At 49.1% G+C, this 22,798-nt stretch overlaps 7 protein-coding genes across 7 annotated transcripts; 3 read left to right on the top strand and 4 right to left on the bottom strand.

The window, feature by feature from the left end:
* Positions 1-1,644: 1,644 nt before the first annotated feature.
* On the bottom strand, positions 1,645-6,583 carry EI90DRAFT_2912352 (uncharacterized protein; the record flags this gene model as incomplete). The annotated part of the gene is made up of 17 exons (XM_039054457.1): positions 1,645-1,798; positions 1,853-2,041; positions 2,094-2,206; positions 2,269-2,703; positions 2,760-3,055; positions 3,105-3,387; positions 3,440-3,619; positions 3,670-3,840; positions 3,943-4,030; positions 4,085-4,276; positions 4,328-4,686; positions 4,744-5,421; positions 5,477-5,497; positions 5,550-6,051; positions 6,112-6,345; positions 6,423-6,440; positions 6,507-6,583. The coding sequence occupies 17 exons, from the start codon at positions 6,581-6,583 to the stop codon at positions 1,645-1,647; spliced, it is 3,990 nt and encodes a 1,329-aa protein (XP_038918921.1).
* A 188-nt stretch (positions 6,584-6,771) lies between these two features.
* Positions 6,772-9,858, bottom strand: EI90DRAFT_3120116 (actin-like ATPase domain-containing protein; the record flags this gene model as incomplete). Its single annotated transcript, XM_039063279.1, has 9 exons — positions 6,772-7,258; positions 7,315-7,569; positions 7,627-7,864; positions 7,918-8,099; positions 8,198-8,443; positions 8,502-8,584; positions 8,634-8,768; positions 8,824-9,576; positions 9,634-9,858. The coding sequence occupies 9 exons, from the start codon at positions 9,856-9,858 to the stop codon at positions 6,772-6,774; spliced, it is 2,604 nt and encodes an 867-aa protein (XP_038918920.1).
* A 2,483-nt stretch (positions 9,859-12,341) lies between these two features.
* EI90DRAFT_3152856 (enoyl-CoA hydratase/isomerase) lies at positions 12,342-13,915 on the bottom strand. Its single transcript, XM_039065824.1, has 7 exons — positions 13,644-13,915; positions 13,454-13,584; positions 13,248-13,394; positions 13,022-13,199; positions 12,941-12,971; positions 12,823-12,889; positions 12,342-12,766 (listed from the first exon to the last, which is right to left on the bottom strand). Exons 1-7 carry the CDS (start codon positions 13,825-13,827, stop codon positions 12,731-12,733), a joined length of 774 nt encoding a protein of 257 aa, XP_038918919.1. The 5' UTR covers positions 13,828-13,915; the 3' UTR covers positions 12,342-12,730.
* Positions 13,916-15,176: 1,261 nt separating this feature from the next.
* EI90DRAFT_2912356 (citrate transporter) lies at positions 15,177-16,413 on the bottom strand (the record flags this gene model as incomplete). Its single annotated transcript, XM_039054458.1, has 8 exons — positions 15,177-15,245; positions 15,300-15,438; positions 15,490-15,656; positions 15,704-15,824; positions 15,872-15,963; positions 16,012-16,167; positions 16,217-16,268; positions 16,322-16,413. 8 exons carry the CDS (start codon positions 16,411-16,413, stop codon positions 15,177-15,179), a joined length of 888 nt encoding a protein of 295 aa, XP_038918918.1.
* An 83-nt stretch (positions 16,414-16,496) lies between these two features.
* Positions 16,497-17,509, top strand: EI90DRAFT_2969460 (tetrapyrrole biosynthesis, uroporphyrinogen III synthase; the record flags this gene model as incomplete). The annotated part of the gene is made up of 2 exons (XM_039055654.1): positions 16,497-16,794; positions 16,851-17,509. 2 exons carry the CDS (start codon positions 16,497-16,499, stop codon positions 17,507-17,509), a joined length of 957 nt encoding a protein of 318 aa, XP_038918917.1.
* A 310-nt stretch (positions 17,510-17,819) lies between these two features.
* Positions 17,820-21,690, top strand: EI90DRAFT_267538 (uncharacterized protein). The gene is made up of 6 exons (XM_039053448.1): positions 17,820-17,997; positions 18,067-18,639; positions 18,686-20,727; positions 20,780-21,158; positions 21,217-21,505; positions 21,560-21,690. Exons 2-5 carry the CDS (start codon positions 18,067-18,069, stop codon positions 21,283-21,285), a joined length of 3,063 nt encoding a protein of 1,020 aa, XP_038918916.1. The 5' UTR covers positions 17,820-17,997; the 3' UTR covers positions 21,286-21,505; positions 21,560-21,690.
* EI90DRAFT_2912776 (uncharacterized protein) lies at positions 21,278-21,955 on the top strand (the record flags this gene model as incomplete). Its single annotated transcript, XM_039054475.1, has 2 exons — positions 21,278-21,443; positions 21,654-21,955. Coding segments are annotated over 2 exons (468 nt in total), but the record flags the coding sequence as incomplete, so codon positions are not given.
* Between the last annotated feature and the right edge of the window lie 843 nt (positions 21,956-22,798).

Genomic DNA, 22,798 nt, shown 5'->3' with positions numbered 1-22,798 from the left:
GCGCTTGCTCTCCTACCACAAAGAGAAGAACTCAGTATTTTTTCACTTCATGTACACAGTTATGTTACACGGAAACCAGTGCCTTAGGGTAAAAGGAAAAGGCCATACGGCTTTTAAAACCAGGAGACAGTGACACTACAGCTTTTGAAAATTAGGACGTAAGATGTCTATCGTACCTACGAATAGATAATGGGGCACTACATCAAGAAAAGCATATTCATTTGTAGAAGGGTGGCCCGGATCTGGACTAGCAAAAGGAATCGATAGCACATACCACGGGGCTCTGTTCAGTCCCAAGAAACAGGATAAAAACCCTGTTTCCCCGAACTGAACAGCTAGACCCTACCTGGACTACCGGTGTGCAAAGAGTAGATAGTGTTTTCACATTCAGCAACGATCATTGATGTCCATCGGGGCCGGTTGAAAAGTCAATATACAGGGTTTGGTCCTGAATAATGATAGATTTCGATCGTGCTAAGTCCAGAGGGGTTATATACAAGAATCCTAGCTGAGCACAACTACTGTGATCCTTGGAATTAGGAGTTAGGAAAATAAATGCATAAAAAAAAGCTGGCCCGCAACAGCCAGGAAGGCCGCGACGAGCAGGCAAAGATTGAGACCCTGCATACTCCCGTCGGGAATATACAAACACCACGGTCACAATGTGGCCAACTTGGTCGCCGTGCAATGATGCATCCCTGATGCCGAAGATCCCAGAACTTGAAGGGGCTCTCCGGGTCAAGGTAAGTATGAAGAAGATGGAATGCTTGGTAGATTTGCCTTTTAAGAGTCCAGAGGTCGTGTCTGTGCGCAATGGAGCTGTGGGACTCGGAAGCGGGAGCGGACATGCACACGCATTGCCAATATGTTTGGGGCCTAGCTTCACATATCCCTTCACACACTACATGCAACGTCCTCATCGCTGTGAGTCCACGAGTGGTTTTGGGACCGCTGGTCGTCGATCATAGGTGCCATTACTCGGAGCAGTGCCCAATTAAGACATGAACTCGCACGCAACAAGTCCGGCCTAATTAACAGCTATCGATGCCTATGTAATGGAGTCGATCGGCTCAAGAGGGGTAACTTCAAAGGGATCGGAACGAGCCAGTGTAGTATATTAAGAACTTGAAGTGGGGTCAATCATCTGCCTTTAAATCGGGTGGCATGGTGAAATGTGCTGTTGTGGCTGCTTTGCGAATCCCTGACACGCAACAGTACAGTACGCATTCAACCCAAATTTCATGGAGGTGACTAGCTGCGAACATCCTTGTTTACTCTTGTAATCCCCCACTTCCCTGCTCAATGATTCCAACATTTCACGCGCGCGAACCGGAGTACATGCGAGGCAACAACCTGAGCCATAAGCCACCGCCATCTCAGCGTATGGCCTATGTCGAAGAACGCGAGCTCGCACGGGCTAACACGCATCGATTCTTACATGTAAGCCTTACATGAGAAGGCCCTTGTGTGCTAGCCCAAATCAAAGTGTGAACCTAAGGTCAAGAAGGCGTAATAAAGAGGGAAATAACAATGCATCTAGACAATTAGGTCCATAGTGGGGGAAAGGGTATAATTCGGTTTGGATGGCCATAAGGCGAAGCCGAGACTCCAAGGTATATGTGTCATAAGATGTGCCTGCATGCGTTACTGACGTGGAAGAGGGGGGACTGGAGGAACAGGACTTCTTGAGTTTCGGCTTCCTGCCATTGCGGCCCGACGTTTCATCTTGTTCTCCTGCTCAGCTTGAACCGCAGCCATGATTCGCATCTGTGTCCCAATAAAGTCACTTGTATTTGGCCTTTCGTATCGCTGAGTGTCTTGTGTTTCACAATAATTTCATTCCAGGGCTTACCGCATGCGCAAGATCCTCAGGATGATTTGATCATTGGAGTTTTGAGGTTTTTCACTCTTTTCTTTCTTCCTGTTCTTTATAGTCCCCAAGTTCTTGTGGTGGTAGACCGACTTGGCGCGCTTCTGCAAAGTCTGTGTCCCGCCCAGACCCTGAGTCATCACTCGAACACATTCCTCCATAAGGTCATCCCTAAGAAAAACTTGTCAAGACTGGTCGCATTTATCTGGTCACATCGGCTTACGTCTTCCAGTCATAGTACAACCGGATGGATTGAATGTCGCGATATTTTTGTCCTTGTAGAATTTCGGTAGGAATGGGACCTTCTCCGTCGGCGTAAAAGAAATCTTTCAACAGCTGGGTGGAAACTTTAATGAGCCATTATGGTTGTCATGAGCTATGAGATTCTCCTAGCTCACCCTTAACCATTCGAAGGCGACGTCGACTTCCTTGTCCGATAATGGGTTCATGTCAGACGGCAAGTCGGACAATGGGGGAATCAGAAGCGACTCGATAACATTCAAGATTTCCTTCCAGACTTTGAGGACAGTTGTCTCCCGGGTGCCATCGCTGAGCCACTGATTCAGCACGTCCATCAAATTCTTCTCAAAATACGCAAAGAGAGGAGATATGGACAACTCGATCTCTTCCGCGGACAACTGGCCCGGACGATGCCGCGGTCGCTCTTCTGCTGGGAGTGGTATGAGGACATCGCCATTGTCTTGTGTTAGTTTCGTCCCAAAAAATCCCTTGAAGCTCAGTGCTCTTGAATAGTCGAGTGTAGCTGGAACTCCAGATTTCATTAAAGTTTTGAGGGCATTGCGTGAAAGGCATTGCTGGATTAAAGGTGACATCTGGTAACGCCAATCTTAGAAAGGAACGAGGGTGCACGCATGCTATGCTCACTCACTTTGTCAATGAAGACACGTGTCATATCATCTCCAGTTCTCTTCAATGATCGAAACGCTCTTCCGAAGTAGAACTGCGCATCATCCTTCTCCCCTTCCATGCTCACGCGAATGTGTATCTGCCCCTGGGGGTCAAGATCTAACCGCAAATCATGCGTTAGAAAATCTCCGTATCGTTTTGGATCCAGGCATAAATAGGCTCTCCCAATCGTATCGTGCTTCCCAATCAGTGCGCGGTCTCGGACGCTAGCCATAAGCCAAAGACTATTGTCAACGGAGAAGTCAAATTCCTGTGACCCTGGAGGTAATGAGCGGACATGCGGAAGTGCTATGTGGCAATAACTTACATCGGGGCTCCAGTGTGTCACATATAGTACGCGTTTTTGCCAAGCGGTAGCCGTTTTCGTCGCTCAATGTCACAAATGTGTCAAGTTTAGAACTGGAGTCATTGGGTGGTAGGTTTTGGGCTTGTACGATTTTCACAGTGAACAGATAGCGTTCCTTCGTCTTTGGAGGAACAGGCGGGGCAAGGGTGTCGAGTCGTTTACTGATCTGATCAACGTCCATCCTCTGGTATAGCTGGTCCAGCAGCTTCCGAGCAGCCTCTATGTTGTTGAGCTTGATGCATGACTGAAGGGGATTCTTGAATCTTTCGTTGAGAATCGTAGATCGGGATACGTACGGATGCCATGAAATTGAATGGCTCAATTTTGCGCTCCCCGCCCATGGTCATCTTCGCGCGCTCCATTAGAAGAGCCATCCGATCTTTCTCTTGCGTTTCAGGTGGCGGCCGGGGGAACATCTCAGCCATGAAGAGATCCTCGATCCGACGGCAATACTGTTGCACAGCATTACTGATAGTCTGCAAAAACCGTTAAGGAATGTGGATCTTGACTTAGGACATGACAAAACCTTTGCCAACGAGGTAAAGAATCGAGCTTCCTCATAGACATCTGTCCACTTCAATTCGAGCAAAAAATCGATCGGAGGTTTGAGGGAATCGAACAAATCAATAATTGACGAGCTGTGGCTCTCCTCGCCTTCGGTTTCAAACTGAGACATGCCGAGTGAGTATTGCACCGTCTCCATACGGTATTCTTACCTTATCCACATCGATAGCCTGAATAGGGGGGGAAATAGCTTAGAGTAGATAATTTGAGTAAGAACACTACCTACGTTATTAACCCACTGGGTAGTCTTGTTATCGGTAATGATTATCCATTGCTGTACGTACGGACGGAAATAACCAGTGATATCGAAATCCTCGTTGGCTCTATAAGCGAATGTTTGAATCGGCCAACGACGCGCAAGAAAATGTGCGACTGACTCAGGGCAAAACGCTCTGTGCATATCCCCAAGAGTTTTCGTTCGCCGATACAGGGAGAAAATGTCTTCTATTGGGATGTCTGGAGATGGTTGATTCATTGAACCTTCTAGTAGGCGACGCTGAGAATAATCCAAGTCATTCAGGAACATTGGATAATAGCCATCAATGGCGAGAGCAACAACATCAAGAATCCTACAGAAAGGTGAGTTTCTACGTCCTTGAGGAACGGAACATGAATCTGACCCTAACACAGGTTCCGGGAACCGCTTGTCGAGGAGTTTCACTTGTTTTTCAACCCAGTCCGTGAGGTGTAGTAAAGGCATTGCCCTATTCACGCCCACATGTTCGTTAGCAATCTCCTGACTCTTGGCCGTATATTGTTGAATTGCAACCCCCCGGACGCGTTCCGAAAGTTCGCCTACACGGGTATTCACATCAACACTATATCGTGACATCAGGCCGCTCTCTCGAATTCGAGCAAGTATAGCCGCGCAGGGCTCGATATCTTGAAGCTTGATCGATCCCAGGTTTTCAAACGTGTGATAAAGGAGACCAAGGAATATATTGAACAACGCCCCGTAAACTTGAGCCAAGTATTCGACCTGTGGAACGGTCTACAGTCAAGAAATCTCATTAGTCTAAACCAGAGGATAACGTACGTCATCAATGGGCCACTTCGAGATTGGTAAGTCATGCAGAGTTTTCGACACCATCTGAAGTCCTTCCGGTATACATTCCAAAGGGACTTCTTCGCGTTCGTATTTATACTTAATGATGTCGAAGAAGCAAGCAACGCGGTAAGATGGGTTAATCCTCCACCGAAGGGCACATTCATTCACAAGCTCGAGATGTGCCTGGGAGAGGATGCCAAGAGAAACTTCTTGATCTTCGGGGAGATGTGCCATAGCACGAAGATCATATTCCATACAGAGTTCGGTCAACCGTTTATAAAATTTTTTGGGATTCGGAGGGATATAGGTAAAATTGTGGCCAGTTTGGGTCTCATTATCGTCCTGCTCAATATGAGCAATAGCATCTGGGTTCCAAGAATTTGGAATGGCCAAACTCCGTCGGCTAGCTGAGGAAGAGGCGCGAGATATAGATTCATCGTCATACTCGGGATTCCCGTGAATAGAAGTTGGTCGCGGCAATCTCATCGCCCCAGAATCGGACGGATTGGAACCCGCCAGCTCGGGATTCAGCTTTACCATCATCACCATCAGTTGTGATAAATGCGCCAACTCCTGAGTTCGCCAGTGTTGCCACGCTTCCTCTGTTTCAAAATCTTCGCGGCGTCCAGGAAAGGGGACGCCAGCCCTGATGTTCTTCAGGCAAGTCTGATAGATTGTAGACGGTTAGCCCATGGGTGAGAAACCCAATGCGGACGCAAACCTTTAAATCCACAATGGCCGCCTGTGAACATGTGAGATGTATTAAAAAATTCGCAAGCATAACGAATACGCACCCACTCAGTGCACATTTGCTTTAGGGACGAGAGGTCACCTTGCACCTGACTATTTGTATAGCCAAACAACCTAGCGACTGTCTGAACCAGCGGCATATCGGCGACGTATTGAGTAACGGTACTAGACGGACCCGGAGCTGGTGGATCTGGGGATCGGGATGTCGAATAGCCAGAATCGGACCCCGTGTCATGGGGTGCGGTGGCATTTAGCTTGACAGAATACAATTCCAATCGAGAAACGAGCTCAGTAGGAACAGAGGACGTGTTGGACAGGCATTCACGAAGCATGCGAATGAACATGGGGATCTGCTTGTTCAATTCTCCTTTCCAAGCCTCACCCAGAAGTTGCGGATTCTTCTTCAAGGATGCAGTGGCAGTAGAAACGAAGGTGAGAATGAGTTCCTCAATTTTCCTATTCTCTTTCATTTGGCGGAGGAACGTTGGTTCCTTCAAACTTCCCCAGAAAACAGCGATACTGGCCCGAAAGTACGGATCCACATAGCTAAAGGGATGGTTAAAGAGTAAATTCGCTGGATAGTTTTTCAAGAAAGTTGTGACATACCCAATATCCTTTCCCATAGCAACATTTTGCATTTTTGCGTCAAGTACCTTGAGCAACTTTTCAGGGAACTTGACGCTGCGATGGCCGTCACGGCCAGCGTCACGAAATAAATCCCCCAAGAGATTTATCGGTGCCACGATGTTCGATAAACGCGAGTGATGATCCTTAGATTCATCCCTGCGTGTCTCAGGTGCCTGTGGTGGAGGTTTTGGTGTCATGAGATGGGAGAGGTATCTAAAGGCCGTCATTTTCATAAGTTCTTATCCATCCGAAGCCAGTGGGAAGTAACAAGCCAGAAATACAACACTCACGCAACACGTAAGGCATAACTAAAAATTGTGAGCAGCGCTTAAATCAGCAAATGCTAAGTGAATAAGAAATCCTCAGACTCGCACTCGTAAACATCTTCATTTGTGATCCGTTCTCGTCTCGATCTCCTTGAAACCGAACTGTCGAAGCTCCGCGCTGTCATAGCCAACTACCTGCGAGCAAAGATCTGTTGACGCTAGTGAGGCGATCGACGGCGCGCAGCAACCCAATGATGAATCACACCAGCCCTTCCCGGATAGCCCCGCCATTCAATCTACTGGCATCGAACAAAAATAGCCTGGTGCGCTGCTGCTCCACAAAATGGATCGTTATTAATCTATTGCGTACTATCTACAGGTCTTCGCGTGGTATATGAGTAGGTTCTGGTTTTTCTCCTGTCGAGCCCTCAGTTCGTGTTTGTGTGGACGAGGACGTGGTGGATTTCCTCGAGCTCGGTTTCGGCTTGGCCGCCTTGCGGTTAATCAGTCGAAGCACCTTCTTTTGAAGTTTTGAACCGCGAATGTCAAGGTCAATAGCGCGGATCGGCGCATCGACGTTCTTGGGTTGATCCACGACCGCGTCCAGCTGCTTCTGGAACCAGCTTTGTGTTTCCTCGACAATGGTCCTGATCTCTTCGGCTTCTTCTGCAGTCCATTTAACTGTTGATGAGTCGACTTCTTCTCCATCTTCGTCAGCGCGCTCTCCTACCGCAGTGAGTCCTTCATCTGCCAATTTCAGAAATGATCGACTGGCAGCAAGGGCTTTGTTGAGATCAGCAATGGCCCCAGGCAGTGCTTCCGCCTCTTTCTGGCGGCCAGTGATAGGGTCTTCAAGAGCCCTGGGAGTAACACTTCGGTCGGAGCGAGCGATACTAGAGAAAGTGGTATAACGCACTGTAGGGCCTCTCTCTTTTGATTGTATATAACAGCATCAGCCCCATTTGACCCCTCGCTCAACCACTGGGACGTTTCCTCCACCAGTACAAGCAGCTTGTTTCTTTCATCCGCAGTTGAGAACTCAGCGAAGGGGGTCACCGAAGCAGCAGATTCGGCAAGCAGATCCTTTAGCCTATATATGTGGCCCTCAAGAACATTTCTAGCCTCTTCGAGCTGACGCGTTGCCAGCTCTGCCTGGTCGACGGCCAACAAACTAATTTGAGACAGAGATGAATACTATGAGGGCTATATCCTATTATAGACGACTCACCGGCGTTTCGATTTCTGTTTCTCTGATGGTGTGAGTGGTCGAATTGATACGTGCTCAGTCTCCCATACGAGAGGGACGATATTCTTGTCTTCCTTCGCGGTGACTGACACTGATGATTCAGGTGCTGGGGATGAGGGAGAGGGGGCCGAAGCGGACCCGCCATCATCAGATGTAGGGGACGAAGTCGAAGAGTCACTTGGCAATGATGCTCCACCGCCAAAAAGATTTTTCAATTTGCCTATACGGCCTCGTTCAGCACACTTTCTTCGCGACTCGCGACGCCGGCCTTACCAGTCAATGAGTCATCTTTAACCTCCCCATAAGCGATAACATCGTGGACAGTGAGCATGCCGGAGTCTGTGAGAAAGAGCGTTACTTTGACAACGGGGTCCACTGCTCCTCGAGTAGTGAGATTAGAAATCGCTTCAGTAACATTCGATATATTGATGTTATAGATACTTGTCGGGAATTCCCTGAGCCGTTAGTCAGTATTGGCACGGAAGGAGATATGCAAGGTCCATGCCATGTGTCTTCAATCCCTTTGTATCCAGCGGCCATCGTGAAATCAGACTTCCTTCCTTTCAGCGTCAACGTCTTCTTGACTCCCAATTTACTGCCTTTGGGGTATACGACAGTGCTGATTGATCTTTTGCCACCTTTCTTAACCTCTGTTTCATATGAAACTTGGAAGTCATAGGGTGAGACATCTTGTACTTTCAACTTCTTTGTACGGAACTGGCGAGAGAGTGTCGCCCCGTAGAAGGCAGATCCGAGGACAAATGATTCGTCCGCATTCACGTTCTGTGCAATCTTCGATCTATCGAGAATGCTGAGCGATCCCAATTAAAGGCAACGTGGTGCACAAAATAACATACTCTCCGACAAGTGCCTTGAGCTCAGCTTGTACCATCGGGACACGTGAATGCCCACCCGCCAGAATCACCGACGTGATGTTCTCCTATGGACCATGGTGAAGATATGGAGCGACAGACGCAAACGGAGCGTACCATTGTAAGTCCACTGTTTGCAAGAGCATCCAAAATGGGCTGCACATACAGCGGCTTCAAGTCCTCGCACATGCCCTCGAACTCAGCACGACTCGTCTTTGTCCTAAAATCGATATCCCCAGTAATAGATTCAACCTGTTACGAACAAGTGAGATAGATGACGCAATGCTACTGGAAAATAGGTCTTTACCATAGAGAACGCATCCGTGTTGGCGCTGAGGATGCCCTTTACCCGTTCGGCTTCCTTCAGCAATCGAGCCAAAGCCTTGGGATCAGCAGATAAAATGTCTTTTCCATGTTTCTCCTCAAAGCGATTAATAAAGAGATATTTGAGTCTCCGAGTTAACTCGTTGCCAGTAGCCTCCTTGTTCCAACCGAATCCGAATATTTCAATGATCGCACTTTCCTTCGTAGTGGTCTTCAAATTCCGCGCGATCTTTGTTGTGGTCGTTGAAGGAGGCGGAGCATCAGGAGAGCTGAATGAGGCAACTGTGGCTCGAATAGCACCCGCACCAGCGTCATAAATGACATGAAATTCCTTTTCTGGGAAGGATCGAGTCATGGCATAATTGACAGCTACAGCAGTGCCATCATGAACGAGAGCCAGAAGCCTCAATCCGGAAATCTCCAGGGCATCAATGAATGATTGGCGCTCAACCTGGGAGAAGTACGGGGGCACAGCGAGCACTGCATCCGAAATTACTTCGTTTGCGAGCTCTGATGCCAAATCCTTGATATATGCGAACTGCATAGCAAGCAACTCTTCCACAGTCCATTCAGCACCCTCCGATAGATGAGGCCGTCTAATTGTTATCGTTTTACGCTCAGACTCAAAGGTTGTGGCCTGATACAGCTGGCTGTAATATGAAGTTTTATTGCTGGAATAATGGGCACCAACTAGATGCTTCAGGGAAGGGAACGAGTCTTGGGGGAACCGTGTGGCCTGGTTTTCATATCTAATCAGCTAAAACACCTGAGTAAAACGAAACATGTTACAGACAATGTTCAGGGCATCGCTGCCGAAAAGTCGATCCGCACGATTCCATCCGACAGACGAGTGAATCTTTCGTTTCGAGTCACGATTCAGAAGTACGTCGAAAGGTATCCCAGGCTTCATGAGAGAGGCCGTCGTCCAGTCAGTTCCATAGTCAATGGCTAACACAGCGCCGAGTGTCGATGGCAGGAGAAAAGATAGGCATGCTAGCACGGTCAACAGCTTTGGCATGGCTTCCAGGGTGGCAATGCCCATACGCAACTGCTATATGCCCCTAGATATAGTTCCAGATTTTAAAGTCGACGTGTCGCGTCAAGGATTTGAATGAGATTGACGTGGCCAACCGACCGGAAGCAAACATGGTTTGGAGCTCTGCCAATACCAGAACATGGGCTATGGCGCAATCCACTGCTTCATCCGTCCGGGGCTTGTTCAAGGCTGAGCTTCAACACCCCGTTCTCGGTGTCGGCATTAAAATAATATCGGAGAGTCAAGCAGCCATTAGGCTCTGTTATGAATGATCGTCGACACATTTACATACCCGATGCAGCACCAACCTCGTCTTCAGGAATTTATGTTCTGTCATGATGATATCAATCGTTGAATGCAATTGACATGGCTGCCATCCCCAATATTGTTTAATCCAGCCTGCCGTTCAACTGGATTCACTCCACCTTGCGGAAAGCAAGTTGGCGATGACGATCAGAAATAATTTCTCAAGGATTCCACAGCTTCGTATACCTTTGCAGCCTCGAGCGTTGGAAGCGCTCAATGCATACGCTATCTCCTCCATTCGTGCTCGCACACTCATACATTGCGTGGGGTTCCAGTCACTGCGTTTCTAGTTTTCGTGGTTCGAACCATGTTTGCTATGTTTCCTGGAAGTGATGATTCCACTTGTAGCCTGCTGGGGATCCTTACCAGTTCATCTATTTCTACCACCTCGCCTGGCCAGCATTCCCCACGCCAAACAGCCGGTGTTGTGCTTCCTTTGGCGTGGCTCAACCCTCCTTCGTGGTGTACGCACCTATGATAGCCTAGCTTTGTATCTGTGCCTATATCTGTATGCACCAAACACAATTCACACTGCGCTCCAATAGTGTGGTGCCGCGATTCCTCGTCTACGCAATTGATCCGGGATACGAACAATGATCTCGGCCACGAATAGCTGGCACGCCACTGATATCATCACAAATTCACAATGTGCAAGCGCCCTCCTTGTGTGGATATCCACACCTGCTAGAGCTTCGAATCTAGGGAACTGGCCCAAGCCAGTAAGATTACAGATGCATGCGAACTGTGCATGTGTATACTCAGACCAATGAAGGGTTAATGATCCCACCATCGACGAGCGAGTATTTAGCACACCAATTGCTACAACGAGATTCAATGTCCACTCTGGAGTTCAAGAGAATGTATCGCTTACTGACGTGAGCGAGAATGCCATCCTCAATCTTAAGTCCGAGCTGATATGTTTCAGCGATGCCGTTGTTCAAGTATGCGTATGTAGCAACAACCATGTCAGGTCGTCCCCGAGGGGAACTAGGTACAGCAGATGACCAGCATCCGATTTCATAGAGCCATTCTCTACCTTTTCCCAATGTATTTAGACGGCGATCTGAGAGGACATTTGATCAAAGGATAAATTACGACTCACGCGGATGTGGACAGCCCGAAAAGTGTAATAATTTTCATTTTTACGACACCCATCCGCCACGAAAGCTCGTTTGTCATATTCTATTTAGAGTCCACCCATTTACGATCCTGAACAGGAGACCAATTCACAAGGGATGTGCCAGGACAAGCCATGGGCGCAGTGAAACCGGATAATTTTCTGAAACTGCCTAGGTCAATACTGATTCATGACGCGCTCGATGGGAAGAAACCTTACCACTAGAATTGGATCCACAAACACGAATTTGGAAGACGATGGCTAGTCAAGATGCCACATCCAGGATCACTGGAGCGCCAGGTCGCCCTCGAATATTTTGATGAACCAGGCCACTCTTCTTATGAGGGGTCCCTCAAACTGAATGGCCGAGCTTGCCGACCCATTTCCCACGCGGTGACCATTTCTCAGGGGGGATTGCGGATTCCCGGACCCCTCTGGAAAGCCTCGCAAGCTTGGCCAATGAGTCCCTGTGAAGCCATGATGACTGGTGTCGGTCTGAAGGACAGCTTTTTTAAGGACTTCAAGCACTGCGTGAGCACACAGATGGTCTGACAAGACTTGGCGCCAGGCAGGTTACCAGCCTCTATTGGAATAGAACTTGGCGCTTGGTGCCCGAGGATAACTTACGTTACGTATGGAGGTTGACTTTACAGTGAAATTCGGATCGATATGTGTTTTAATCCTTTTGCGCTGGACTTTTCTTCATAAGGTTTCACTCAAGCTCTGATGTGGCGGACGCGAGAATGGAGTGATAGAAAGAATGAGGGGAAAATACATGTAGCGCATCTATCTTCGATCTGATCCACTGGATCCAATATAATCACGCTCTTGTTTTTTTTTTTTTGAAAAAAGCTCCACTCAGTGGACGCTACCTCGCTTGCCGCTCGAATCGTTGGCTTGCCATTCGAATTCGCTTTCTCGCGCGCGCTCTCATTTTGTGAACAATAGACGGTATATAGTAGATAGTAGTGCGAGGATATAAGTGGTAATAGACGAGCCTCGGCCTCGCGCAAAAAGGGTGTCGAAGAAATGCACAAAAGTTGAGCTTTCAGTATTGTTTGTTCCTTTTTCGAGCTAGTGTAACAGGTGAAACACGAAACGAGTACAGCAAAAGAAATGATGGGGCCTCAGAGTCGCCCCGTGGAATCATCTCAATTCTTGGCATTCAACACACCGCGCCAGCTTGGTACTCGGCCATGCAAGAGGATGCCTCAATCGAAATATCTGCTTATTGAACAATGGAAAGAGCCTGAGCTTTTGGGGCGGTTGATGCGACAAGGACAGGTGTACTACAGGGAAGAACAATAACCTTCATACGATTCCTACCAAAGGATTAATTTGTCCCCGAGAATCCAGGCTCGGCAGTGCAATTTTGACGACAATTTTCATTCAGTTGCTATACTCCCAAGGATGAAGCTTATATCCTGGTTGTTAATTATGGCGGAAATTAGGCGCACGCTTCTGTACCTAAACGGAAAGTGAACACTGGTGTGCCGCCCAAGGCTTAGATGGCATCTACTCACGAAGGCCTCCATGCCCTCCTTTGCATCATTCAGAGCAAAAGTGGAGTGGAAAAGACGGCGCTCAAACCTGACGTGGCATATCTGTCAGGAGATACTGTATGGCTATGGGGAGACTTACATCAATCCTTGAGAGAGGGACATTTCTTCCGCTGCATGCAGCACATCAATAGACAGACGTATAAGAGAACAAGAGACATACCTGCATTGATTGCTTCCTTGGCCAGATAAACCATTGGCCTTGAATAGGATGCAATGGTCCTCGCTGCCTCGACCGCAACCGCAAGAACTTGATCATCTGGCAACACACGAGCGACCACGCCCCATTCAAGAGCTTCCTCCCCAGTTATCATTCTCCCTGTGAGCACCAGATCCATAGTCTAAGAAACAATTCAGTCCAACTTTGACTGCAGAGATGAACATCTTGCCTTCGCTTTCCCGATAGCTTTAGTAAGCCTTTGCGTGCCTCCAGCTCCAGGGATCGTTCCGATTTTAATTTCAGGCTGCCCAAACTTTGTACTTTGACCGGCGAAGATAGTGTCACACAGCATCGCAAGTTCGAATCCACCCCCAAGCTTGGAGGAGAGTTAAAACTAGCAACTTTCGGGAAAATCACTCCCCTGCAAAAACGTACAGCGTAGCCATTCACAGCAGCAATGATGGGCTTGCGAATGGCTTGAATTCTCTCAGTGAAAGCCCTAAAATGTTCGCTCATAAAGCTCGAATAGAAGGTCAGATCTTTTTGCTCTTTAAGGTCCGCACCGGCTATGAGATATGGCGCCCAATCGTCAGGATGGAACTGTTCACAGCTGGGTAGCACGTACCACAAAAGACGGTATCTGATCCTGTGACAATAATGGCACCGATTTCGTCATCCATTTCATACACAGCTAAGCCTTGAAGAAGCTCTTGGAGGAGCGCCTTAGATAATGCATTCGATGCCTGCGGGCGGTTGAGTCTGACGATCCCAACGCCCCCCTCCTTCGACAACAAGATGTTCAGGGACATATGCTCGCTTGGGTCGTAGGTGGGAGTGGGATTACATTTTCCCGTACCAAATAATCCGGGAATGGTAGAATGCCTGCATGGCTCTCACGGGTTGCCGGCGGCAACGCAGGTTGATTCCGGATCGATCCCAGCCTCTGCGCCTCTGCGCGCTCCAAGCAGTTTTTGCTGCTTAAAAGACCATGGGTTCTAGGATTGGGTAATGGTAATAAAGGTCTCCAATCTATCATGATTTTACGGTGGAATCGGGTCCAAAGGAATTGTGATTGACACACTCAAAGACAACTGGAGCAACAATTAGATAATTACGTTGCTGCGGACCACATATCAACATGCTACCAACATGACCGAGAGATCGGAGAGAGCTTGTGTTAGAAAGCAGCCTCGAAACATGTGTATACGCCGACAAATTTGCCTTCAGACTCGGACCGCATGCATCACTCATGATTTAAGTTGTGCATCATAATTAAAAGTCATCGAGACCAGGGCTGAGGGGAATGCGTTGAGAGAGGAGACACAATGAGGGGTCCATTGCGGAAGTACACCAGAATTAAATCTCGTCAAACGGGGATGCATATATAGTTTCGGACGATAAGGCGGATGGAGTCGCCCTTATCCGTCCTTCACCGATACCGTCGAGGCTGATCGCTGATATTGAACATGTATTCACACGGTTAGGATTTGTGGTGAACGCACAGAAGGCAGGAACTTACTGTCACACACCTCCGTCTCGCAGTGTACCTTTGCCTTTATAAACCTCATTAGGACTCGTGCAATCCATGCATCTGGGTCTCATTCGCAGTGGAAAAGAGCCTGAGTCCCCCCGCCGTACCACAAAGCCCAACGGTGTTGGATCAGTTTCGACAGTATCTGTGAGTGACGAATAGGGTGCCTTTCTTTCTTCTTCGGCGTTGGTCATGTCAGGTCTGCACTGTTTGTCTGGTTTCGACGCTTGCGTCATATGGCTCATTAGCGTAAAAGAAGGCACTCGCCTGCCTCAAACTATCTGAAAATGGTTGGCTGTATCGATCATCCCCGTTTGATTTTGGTGTCTGAGACACTCATCAAAGACAACATTCCATGTTCATTTGCATGCTATGTTTGTTTTGTACAGAGGAAAATGTCCCGCCGTTTTGGCTTCGTTTTCAATAGAAAGCGAGCTGTTATACGTGCTTGGTTCATCGCGTAGGGGCCGGCGGCCCTACCCATGTTACTCCCCTATTTTTAGACATAAAAAATCTAGTTGCCGAGATTCTCACTATGTTTGGGGGTCGACACATAATTTACCACGCACATTACTAGTGCTCTAAGACAACTCGGCATAAGATCAAGCGCGGAACTAGGAGCCAATTTCATATTGATGTGACTCTGAGAACTTTCATAATTGCTTCATATGTCGTGAAAACGATTCCACCCGATAGCTGGAAACGGAGCTGAGTATTTGATTCACACCAACCATAGATTCTGAAACTCACGACGAGCCTAGTTAACCGAGGTGTCGTCCCGGTCCAGAATCTCGCAACGCCTTCTTCTGTAAAAATTCTATACGCACAGTGGAAGGAGTTCTTATACTGCCGGCGCGCTTCAAGTGTTTGCATTCTAGTTTTGATGACACTATAAGGTGCGTATAAGTAAAAAGAGCAGCGATTGCCCTCATTTACATACTCAAGTGGCATTGTTGTATACACGGTGACGAGGCCAGCCATTGCGCCGATAGCGAAAGTGAGGCTTGATGGCAGAGCCTGCCCAGGTCTGGTGTTTCCTTGGACAAACTGTTTCAGGGTAGCATATGATGTGAATCGGACTGCCGAGTTCGCTCCTTGTCGAGCCATCTAAGAGTGGATTCATACATAGGCCCTGGCGTGTTCGTGGCGCTCACCACAGGGAAGAGTCCGCGGTATATGCCGCGTATTCCTTCCTCGGCTATAATGGTCCTTGTGCCATGGGCAAGGCCCTGAAAACGTGGATTAGGCGAACGAGAGTCATCGATAAGCTTCGTCCTAAATATCTTGAAAATATAATCTTGTAAAGGGATAAAAGGGCGAACTTGATTGTCTCTGAAGGGGCCACCGCCAATATAGCCTCACACATTCCCGCTCCCAGTCCAGCTAGGAGACTGCGAGGGGCACTAATTTTCCCCTGGTTACGAAGTTAGGGCATCAAGGTCACATTTCGGTGTGCACTCACATGTTCATCCTGCAGCAAGCCTTTAAAATAATCATAGGTGACAAAGCGCACGCCCGCTTTTGCCGCATTACCAATAACGAGTGCACTGCATCCAGAGTAGAGGCCAGTGATCCCTTTCTGTTTAATGGTAGTTTTTATGATCGCAATAGGCCCTTCCTTACGAGCATCTGAGCGCTAATATGGTCCAATTATATCGTAAACACACCTTTGATGTTCCTTTGGGAGCAAATTGGGATCGTGTCTTCACAAACTCGGTTCTGGTGAGTGCTTAGGAATGATCATCGATGGTCAAGGGTCCGAATTAGCTTACGGATAGGTGATAAACGCTTCGACTGCTCCCGCAGTTGTACCAGCGATGAGAGAGTGCAAAGGCTTATCCTTCTTGGCCTTCGCCGATGCCATTGACATAATTCGACCAAAATTCGATGAAAAATGTATTTGGAGTCACCTGACGCCAACAGACATTTGCAAATCTCAGAGCTCTGATGTCGGCTTTGCCCACGTCCAGTGGGGATGTCATCTTGTTCAGATCGCGGGACGGTGACAGTGCAACCGACAGCGATCCATATGAGGACTCGCTAAAGAGCTGTGGTTATTCTCCCTGGTTTGTTCCTGTACTGCAGCATTCGCCCGTCAATGGAGGGGTGTTGAGGCAGCTTCTTCTTGACGGCCCGCAGCACCGATTCGGAGCCGTCATCGTAACTAGTGGCAGGGCTGCGGAACGGTGGCTCGAATGTGCTGCAATCCTTGACGCAAACGGCTCAAAATCCGCAGAATCCGTGGGTATGTATATATGCCATTGGGCGGTGAAAATTCCAATGCATTAATTCACAAATCAGTCTGTTGGTCCGATCTGCCTTTCTATGTGATTGGTGTGCGAACAGAGAGCCTCCTAAAGCACAAACATATTCTTCCCTTCACTTCTTCGTTCATTCCAAAGCTAACTTTGGGCGCAGAGTCTGGCACCGGGTCCAAATTGGCCGAGTTCATCATTCATGATTATCCTTCTCGATCTCAGCTTTCGCGATGCGTGTCACTGCCTCTGTTGTATCTTGTTGGCGATAAGACAACAGGGGAGCTCGCCTCACATTTAAAATCCGCGGGCCTCCATGCGCATCCTCTCCAGGTATATCAAACATGGGCTCGCAATGATTTTGACGAAGACATTCGTATTATCATGAAATCTGGGGAATCCAGTGAGACTCCCAACGACAACAGCGCCGATCGCACTCACTGCTGTGAGGTTCCAAAATGGATTGTTTTCTTCGCTCCTTCCTCCGCCCGCGCTGTGTTACCCACGTTGAGGCAATACTTCAAGCTTCACGAGTTGGGAGATGAAGCACAGGAGCGTCGGTCACATGTTCGTGTTGCAGCTATTGGCTCCACAACTGCATCGTACTTGAAAACCGTAGAATCTCTCGCCGTTCATGTCATCCCGTCAAACCCGAGAGCGCAAGATCTCGTAGAAGCGATCTCGGCTTACAACCGGAATCATTAGTGAACCGTCCCAGAGGACGTAGAACTGCCTGGGAATGCGACCGGGACCGGAGCTGTACGGGATCGGAAATATTGGTAATCATTGTTGGAACTGTTAATGGCTTAGCATGTGAATCTGAGTCGACTGATGGAGAATCCGGGGAGGAAGGACTGAGCTGGGCAATTTTCTGACCAAGCTGTAAACCCATTTGTCCAGAAATCGAGGAGATCATCACATACTTGATGCGTGCATATATCATAGCCTTTTGGAATAGTTCTGTGCAATTTATTTGAGTGTTTTTGCAATGGTTGCCCTGGAATATAGAAGGATGGGCTGGTTGGTTACGGGATTAAATCTGGGGTCCTCAGGGTGCCTATAGGGGACCCGGCACTTTCCTCTTTAATCTTCCTGTTCAACCGTCCAACCAGTTGTCGTCGGTGGATCCCCTCGTCCAGTGGTTCAGACTCCCTGGAGAGTACAGACATAACGTTCATTGATACAAGGGATTCGTAAGCGCGCTTTTGGTGTCTGCATTCTTTTCGTTCTGCTTCTCACTTGACCCTTGCCACAAACTCCAGATGATGTTGTCTAGACCTCAAAACACAACCAGCGAGCAACGGAACGGGGTTCCCAACGGGCCCGTCGATAGTTCCCAGTCGTTTGGAGTGTTGCCCAACAATTCCCACTACGCTCGGAACCCGACATCGCCGAATCCTACATTGCAAGTTGTTGCAACACCCGGATCAATTTCTAACAGACCCGTTTCTGCACTAGTTTACACTTCACCAACTCACAACCCTTCCTCCATACAGCCACCTAGTGGCTCTACACGCAAGAGGGCCTCCCACTCCGTTACAACATCCTCCTCGCCACACCCTCAACCCATTCCACAATCTGTTCCGGGCCATTATCCTGACATTTATGCTCACCCTGCGGCCATGGCCTATCAGCAATCGCATCCACGACGGCAGATACCTCGTTTTGGACCGTACCTTTTACTTCGCACACTAGGCGAAGGCGAGTTCGGGAAGGTGAAGCTTGGCTTGCATTGCGACTGGGGAGAGGAAGTGGCCGTTAAATTGATACGTCGAGGCAGCGTGGACAACGCCCTTCGCATGAGCAAGGTTGATCGTGAGATTGATGTTTTGAAGGTATGTGGGTGTTATGACCTCCTGAAGCTGGCTAACACCGCCAAAGGTAATCCGACATCCAAATATCGTACATCTGTACGATGTCATCGAAACAGACAAATACATCGGAATCGTGCTAGAATATGCCTCAGGGGGTGAACTCTTCGACCACATTCTTGCCCATCGATATCTCAAGGAGAAAGATGCGAGCCGTCTCTTTGCCCAGCTAATTTCAGGGGTTGCTTATTGTCACGCCAAGAAAATCGTTCACCGGGATTTGAAGTTGGAGAATCTTCTTCTCGACCGCAATCGCAATGTCATCATCACCGATTTCGGTTTCGCTAATCGTTTCGAGCACAAAGCAGATGACCTCATGCAGACAAGTTGCGGCAGTCCATGTTACGCGGCGCCTGAGTTGGTTATTTCCGAAGGCATGTATGTGGGATCTGCTGTTGACATCTGGTCATGCGGTGTGATCCTCTATGCCATGCTTGCGGGTTATCTCCCGTACGACGATGACCCCGCCAATCCTGATGGTGATAATATCAATCTGCTCTATAAGTACATAGTCAACACTCCTCTTACCTTCCCCGACTATATCTCCTCCGGCGCTCGAGATTTGCTCGGTCTTATGCTTGTTCCTGACCCAGCTAGGCGAAGTGACCTACAGACGATAATGGCACATCCTTGGTTGGCTGCCCATGCATCCATCTTCCAGCTCTCAGTCAAAGAGCTCGAGCATCTGGCTTACGCTCAGCAAGCAGAAAAGAGGGCATTGTATCAGCAGCAGATGAGAGAGCGGGCTGCACAGCGGCAGCAGTTACAGGAGGTCCCTCGCTCCGGTGGCCAGGCCGTGCTGCCTTCTGCAGCATCTTCTCCATCAAGGAGCAAAACTGTGCGAGACGGTCCAGCAACTCGTGGCGAAGCTCTCCATGAACCCGCCGCGGTGGAGTCAACATTATACTCATCCCCGCGGCGTGGTGTGGCTACTTCCCTCCAGATCCCAATATCCCCCTCCAAAGGGGAGAGCGATTTCCCTTATATCCCTGATTACCACCATGCAGATTCTCCGAATCATAGATCACGCAAGGAATCCACACATTCACGTTCGTCGAAACGACCGGTTGGGTCCCCTACCTCCCCCAGAGTCCCGCATACTCCAAATTCTGCGGAAAAGAAACGCAAGACCGGAGCGAATAGGCACACTGTGCAGGTGGAGTACGATGGAGGGCAGGCGGATGATCTCAGCACTCCAACCAACCCTGCTGGTCAGCAGCAGATATTCATCATGCCATCCCTACCTTTCCCAACTTCAGAGGGCGCACGTCAGCCCGAGCAGGAATTCCCCGTAGATGCTCGACCGGTGAACGAAGAGTTTGGTGAGATACCAGATATAGACACTGACGTTCCGTTACGCGAGGCCGTCAAGAACGAGCTGACCTCGCCTCGCACCCCGAAAGGGAAGGAACTGGACGCCAAAATCAAGGAATTGCCTCCAGTCCCTACCACCAGTCCTCGGAAGGCTGCATCAGAAGCTTCTAAACCTGTCGGCACAGCCGTGACAGAATCAGCCTCGGCTGATCAAGCTACAACACGCTCTAGTCAGGGATCAGCTAACGCTTCAAGCACTCCCACAACGCCCACACACCAGCTTGCCGAGGGGACTATGGTGCAGTCATCTGCTGTATCCCAGCATACTAGTGACTTCCCCGCAGAAAACGCGAGCAAGGCATCCAGCGCCCCAAGCAATGTCTCCCCACATGGGACCGCCCGTCATAGACGTGGTCTATCAATGGACAAATTCAACCTTGCCAAACTGCTCTCATCCAACCCAAGCCTTCAGCTTGGGGACAGTTCTCCCACTAGCACAACACCCACGTCCTCCCGTGACCCTGGTCATGCTCTTCCACCCCCCAGTCGGTCTGAATCCAAGCCGCCTGTTTCCGGAACGAAGTCTAAAGCCCGTAATCTTCGCAATCGGATTAGTGCAACTCTATCAAGGAAGCCATCTGCCGACAGAGCATCGGTCAGCAGTGAAAAGAGTCAAACAGTCCCTGATAAAAAGTCAAGGAGGATGACACTGAGTGCAATGATGGAGCCTATTAGCAAGTATGTTTCTCTTCACTTCTGCATGTCGTTTCGCTGAGTCGTGGTGCCCCAGGTTCTCCGCCAGGCGCGCCAGCTCCCGCGGCCCTCCCGCAGAGCGGGGTGGAGAGAAAACCCCTGCTGCAACTGTTCCCCCCACTCCATTCCCCCAGTCAACGGTACCGGGGAAGCCGGCCACCAAGAATGACCCTGAAATTGTCAATCCTGACTTTTTCAGTCCTCTCCTTACGAATAATAGGAATACCTTCAGTGCTTCTACAAGCAAGGCGAAGAAAGTCATGGATTGGTTCCGGAAAAAGAGTCTTGCAAAGAGCGATGAAGCCATTCCGCAAAACGAGAAAGGATCTAACGTGGCCCATACTCCCCACAGTGCTCCCATCATTCCAGCCCCGAATGTTGTCGTGACTGGTACGAGCGCAAATGGTGAAAGGTTTGTCAACATTCTTCTCAAGTCTTACTCGAACCAACTTTCTACGATACCCCTTTTGTTAGGACCCCCACACTCAGTTCAATCGAGAAGGTTGCAGCCCCTCTACCTGCTGCCGAGAAAGTGGCCCTTAAGATTCACAATGGTGCCGTTGATCGCAGCATGGTTACCACCGGGTCTCCGCAGCAAGTGTTTACAAATGTCACTGAAGTTCTTCATGGTATGGGTATTAAAATAGCTCAAGATGGCGCGTTTTCGTACCGGTGTGTGAGGCCCAAGCGGAAGAAGAACGGTGGTGTACCTGTTTCTGGCCTCGCAGCATTCCAGATGAGTGGGATGGCAGGTTCACATGGGGTGAGTTCCGTGTTGTCCTGTCGAAAATGCACTTGATGAGTCGAAACCCAAAAGACTGATCGCCGAGGCCTTCCGTTGCCTTCTGCTCAATCTCTATCTGCAACCAGTGGGATGCTCAAGGGGTTCCTTCGAAGGGGCTCTTCCCAAGTCGCTCCATCATCTCACCGCCCTGGTCCACCTGGCCAAGCGCTAGAGCCACATGATTTCGTCCCATTCACACCGGTTACTCCCGACGGTCCTAATTTCCCAGAGAGCTCCGCAAATTCGTTCTTGGCAGGCTCTGAGCCGATTTACGGAGGAGCTTCGACCAAGGATAAGGGCGGGGAAGTGCGATTCTCAGTGGAATTGACGCGCATTTCTGGCTTGGATGATACGCTGAGCCTGGATATGCGCCGAATGAAAGGAGACCTCGGGAGCTACAAATTCCTCTATGATACTCTCCGAGAGTAAGTGTCATGGTTATTTGGAGTAACGTCACTGTGCTCAAGGCGCGTCTGCAGGCGATGCGATCTTTCTAGATGATTGAGCTGCGGCTATGCTAATGTGTGGCTGGTCTTAATTGTTCAGACCTCCCTAAACGGAACGCTAGTGATCTACGCATTTTCCACCTTTATATGATATATGCCTCAACGCCCACTTCTAATTTTTCGGTACACAAACTACACTCATGCCCTATGCATGCCTTGGGTCTCATCAACTGCCGCCCAACTTGTTTCAATACCCTAAGTTATCACGAACGTTACTACCCCACAAGTGCAATGTACCATTTCTCCAACATGGCAATCTTTCTTAATCCAATCTCTTCGGCACATGGCTCTCTTATTACATGTATCGAATTTGGGATGCAGGTATTCGGGCGTAATAAAGAATCGCGATGAGGTTTCGCTGAGTGAACGTGGCGTTTTGAATGGCTCGCCGTCGATTACTCGAATGAATGCAGTTCTTTGACTCACCCTCATGCGATGATTTGCTGTGTTGATGGATGGTGTATTTCTGTGAGCTCTCGATCTCACTCCGCGTGTAGACATGCGAGTGGCTGTACTCCTTACGCCCAATCTGTTCAAGCCCAGGGTTCGGGGCCATGGAAGACACCTCCGTGCATATGAGGATATGAGGGCACGGAGATGAGGTTGAGTGTAGGAGAACAGGTTAGTGGTGACGGAGTCCTCTGGCTTGTGGTGTCGGGGTTATTGGCTGTACTGGGTGGGTATGTATCTGTAGTGTTTATATTCCTCTGCCTCCGCGCAACTCCGGATCGTTCGCGTTCTCCTGCTCCCCCGGGTGGTGCGGCAT

This window comes from Cantharellus anzutake (assembly GCF_015039405.1).
Source record: "Cantharellus anzutake strain C23 chromosome Unknown EI90scaffold_12, whole genome shotgun sequence".
Lineage (NCBI taxonomy): Eukaryota > Fungi > Basidiomycota > Agaricomycetes > Cantharellales > Hydnaceae > Cantharellus > Cantharellus anzutake.
The sequence above is the reverse complement of the archived record's forward strand: the minus strand, read 5'-3'. Positions and strand labels throughout refer to the sequence as shown.

Excerpts from the sequence above, each read along its gene's own strand:
- EI90DRAFT_3152856 (XM_039065824.1), bottom strand. The coding sequence starts at position 13,827 with ATGTCCCTGAACATCTTGTTGTCGAAGGAGGGGGGCGTTGGGATCGTC. Across the intron at positions 13,395-13,453 it reads CTGCTGTGAATGGCTACGCT|CTTGGGGGTGGATTCGAACT; the intron begins GTACGTTTTTGC and ends CTCTCCTCCAAG. Across the intron at positions 12,972-13,021 it reads CAAGGAAGCAATCAATGCAG|CGGAAGAAATGTCCCTCTCT; the intron begins GTATGTCTCTTG and ends TGCTGCATGCAG.
- EI90DRAFT_267538 (XM_039053448.1), top strand. The coding sequence starts at position 18,067 with ATGATGTTGTCTAGACCTCAAAACACAACCAGCGAGCAACGGAACGGG. Across the intron at positions 18,640-18,685 it reads GTGAGATTGATGTTTTGAAG|GTAATCCGACATCCAAATAT; the intron begins GTATGTGGGTGT and ends ACACCGCCAAAG. Across the intron at positions 21,159-21,216 it reads GCGCAAATGGTGAAAGGTTT|GACCCCCACACTCAGTTCAA; the intron begins GTCAACATTCTT and ends CCCTTTTGTTAG.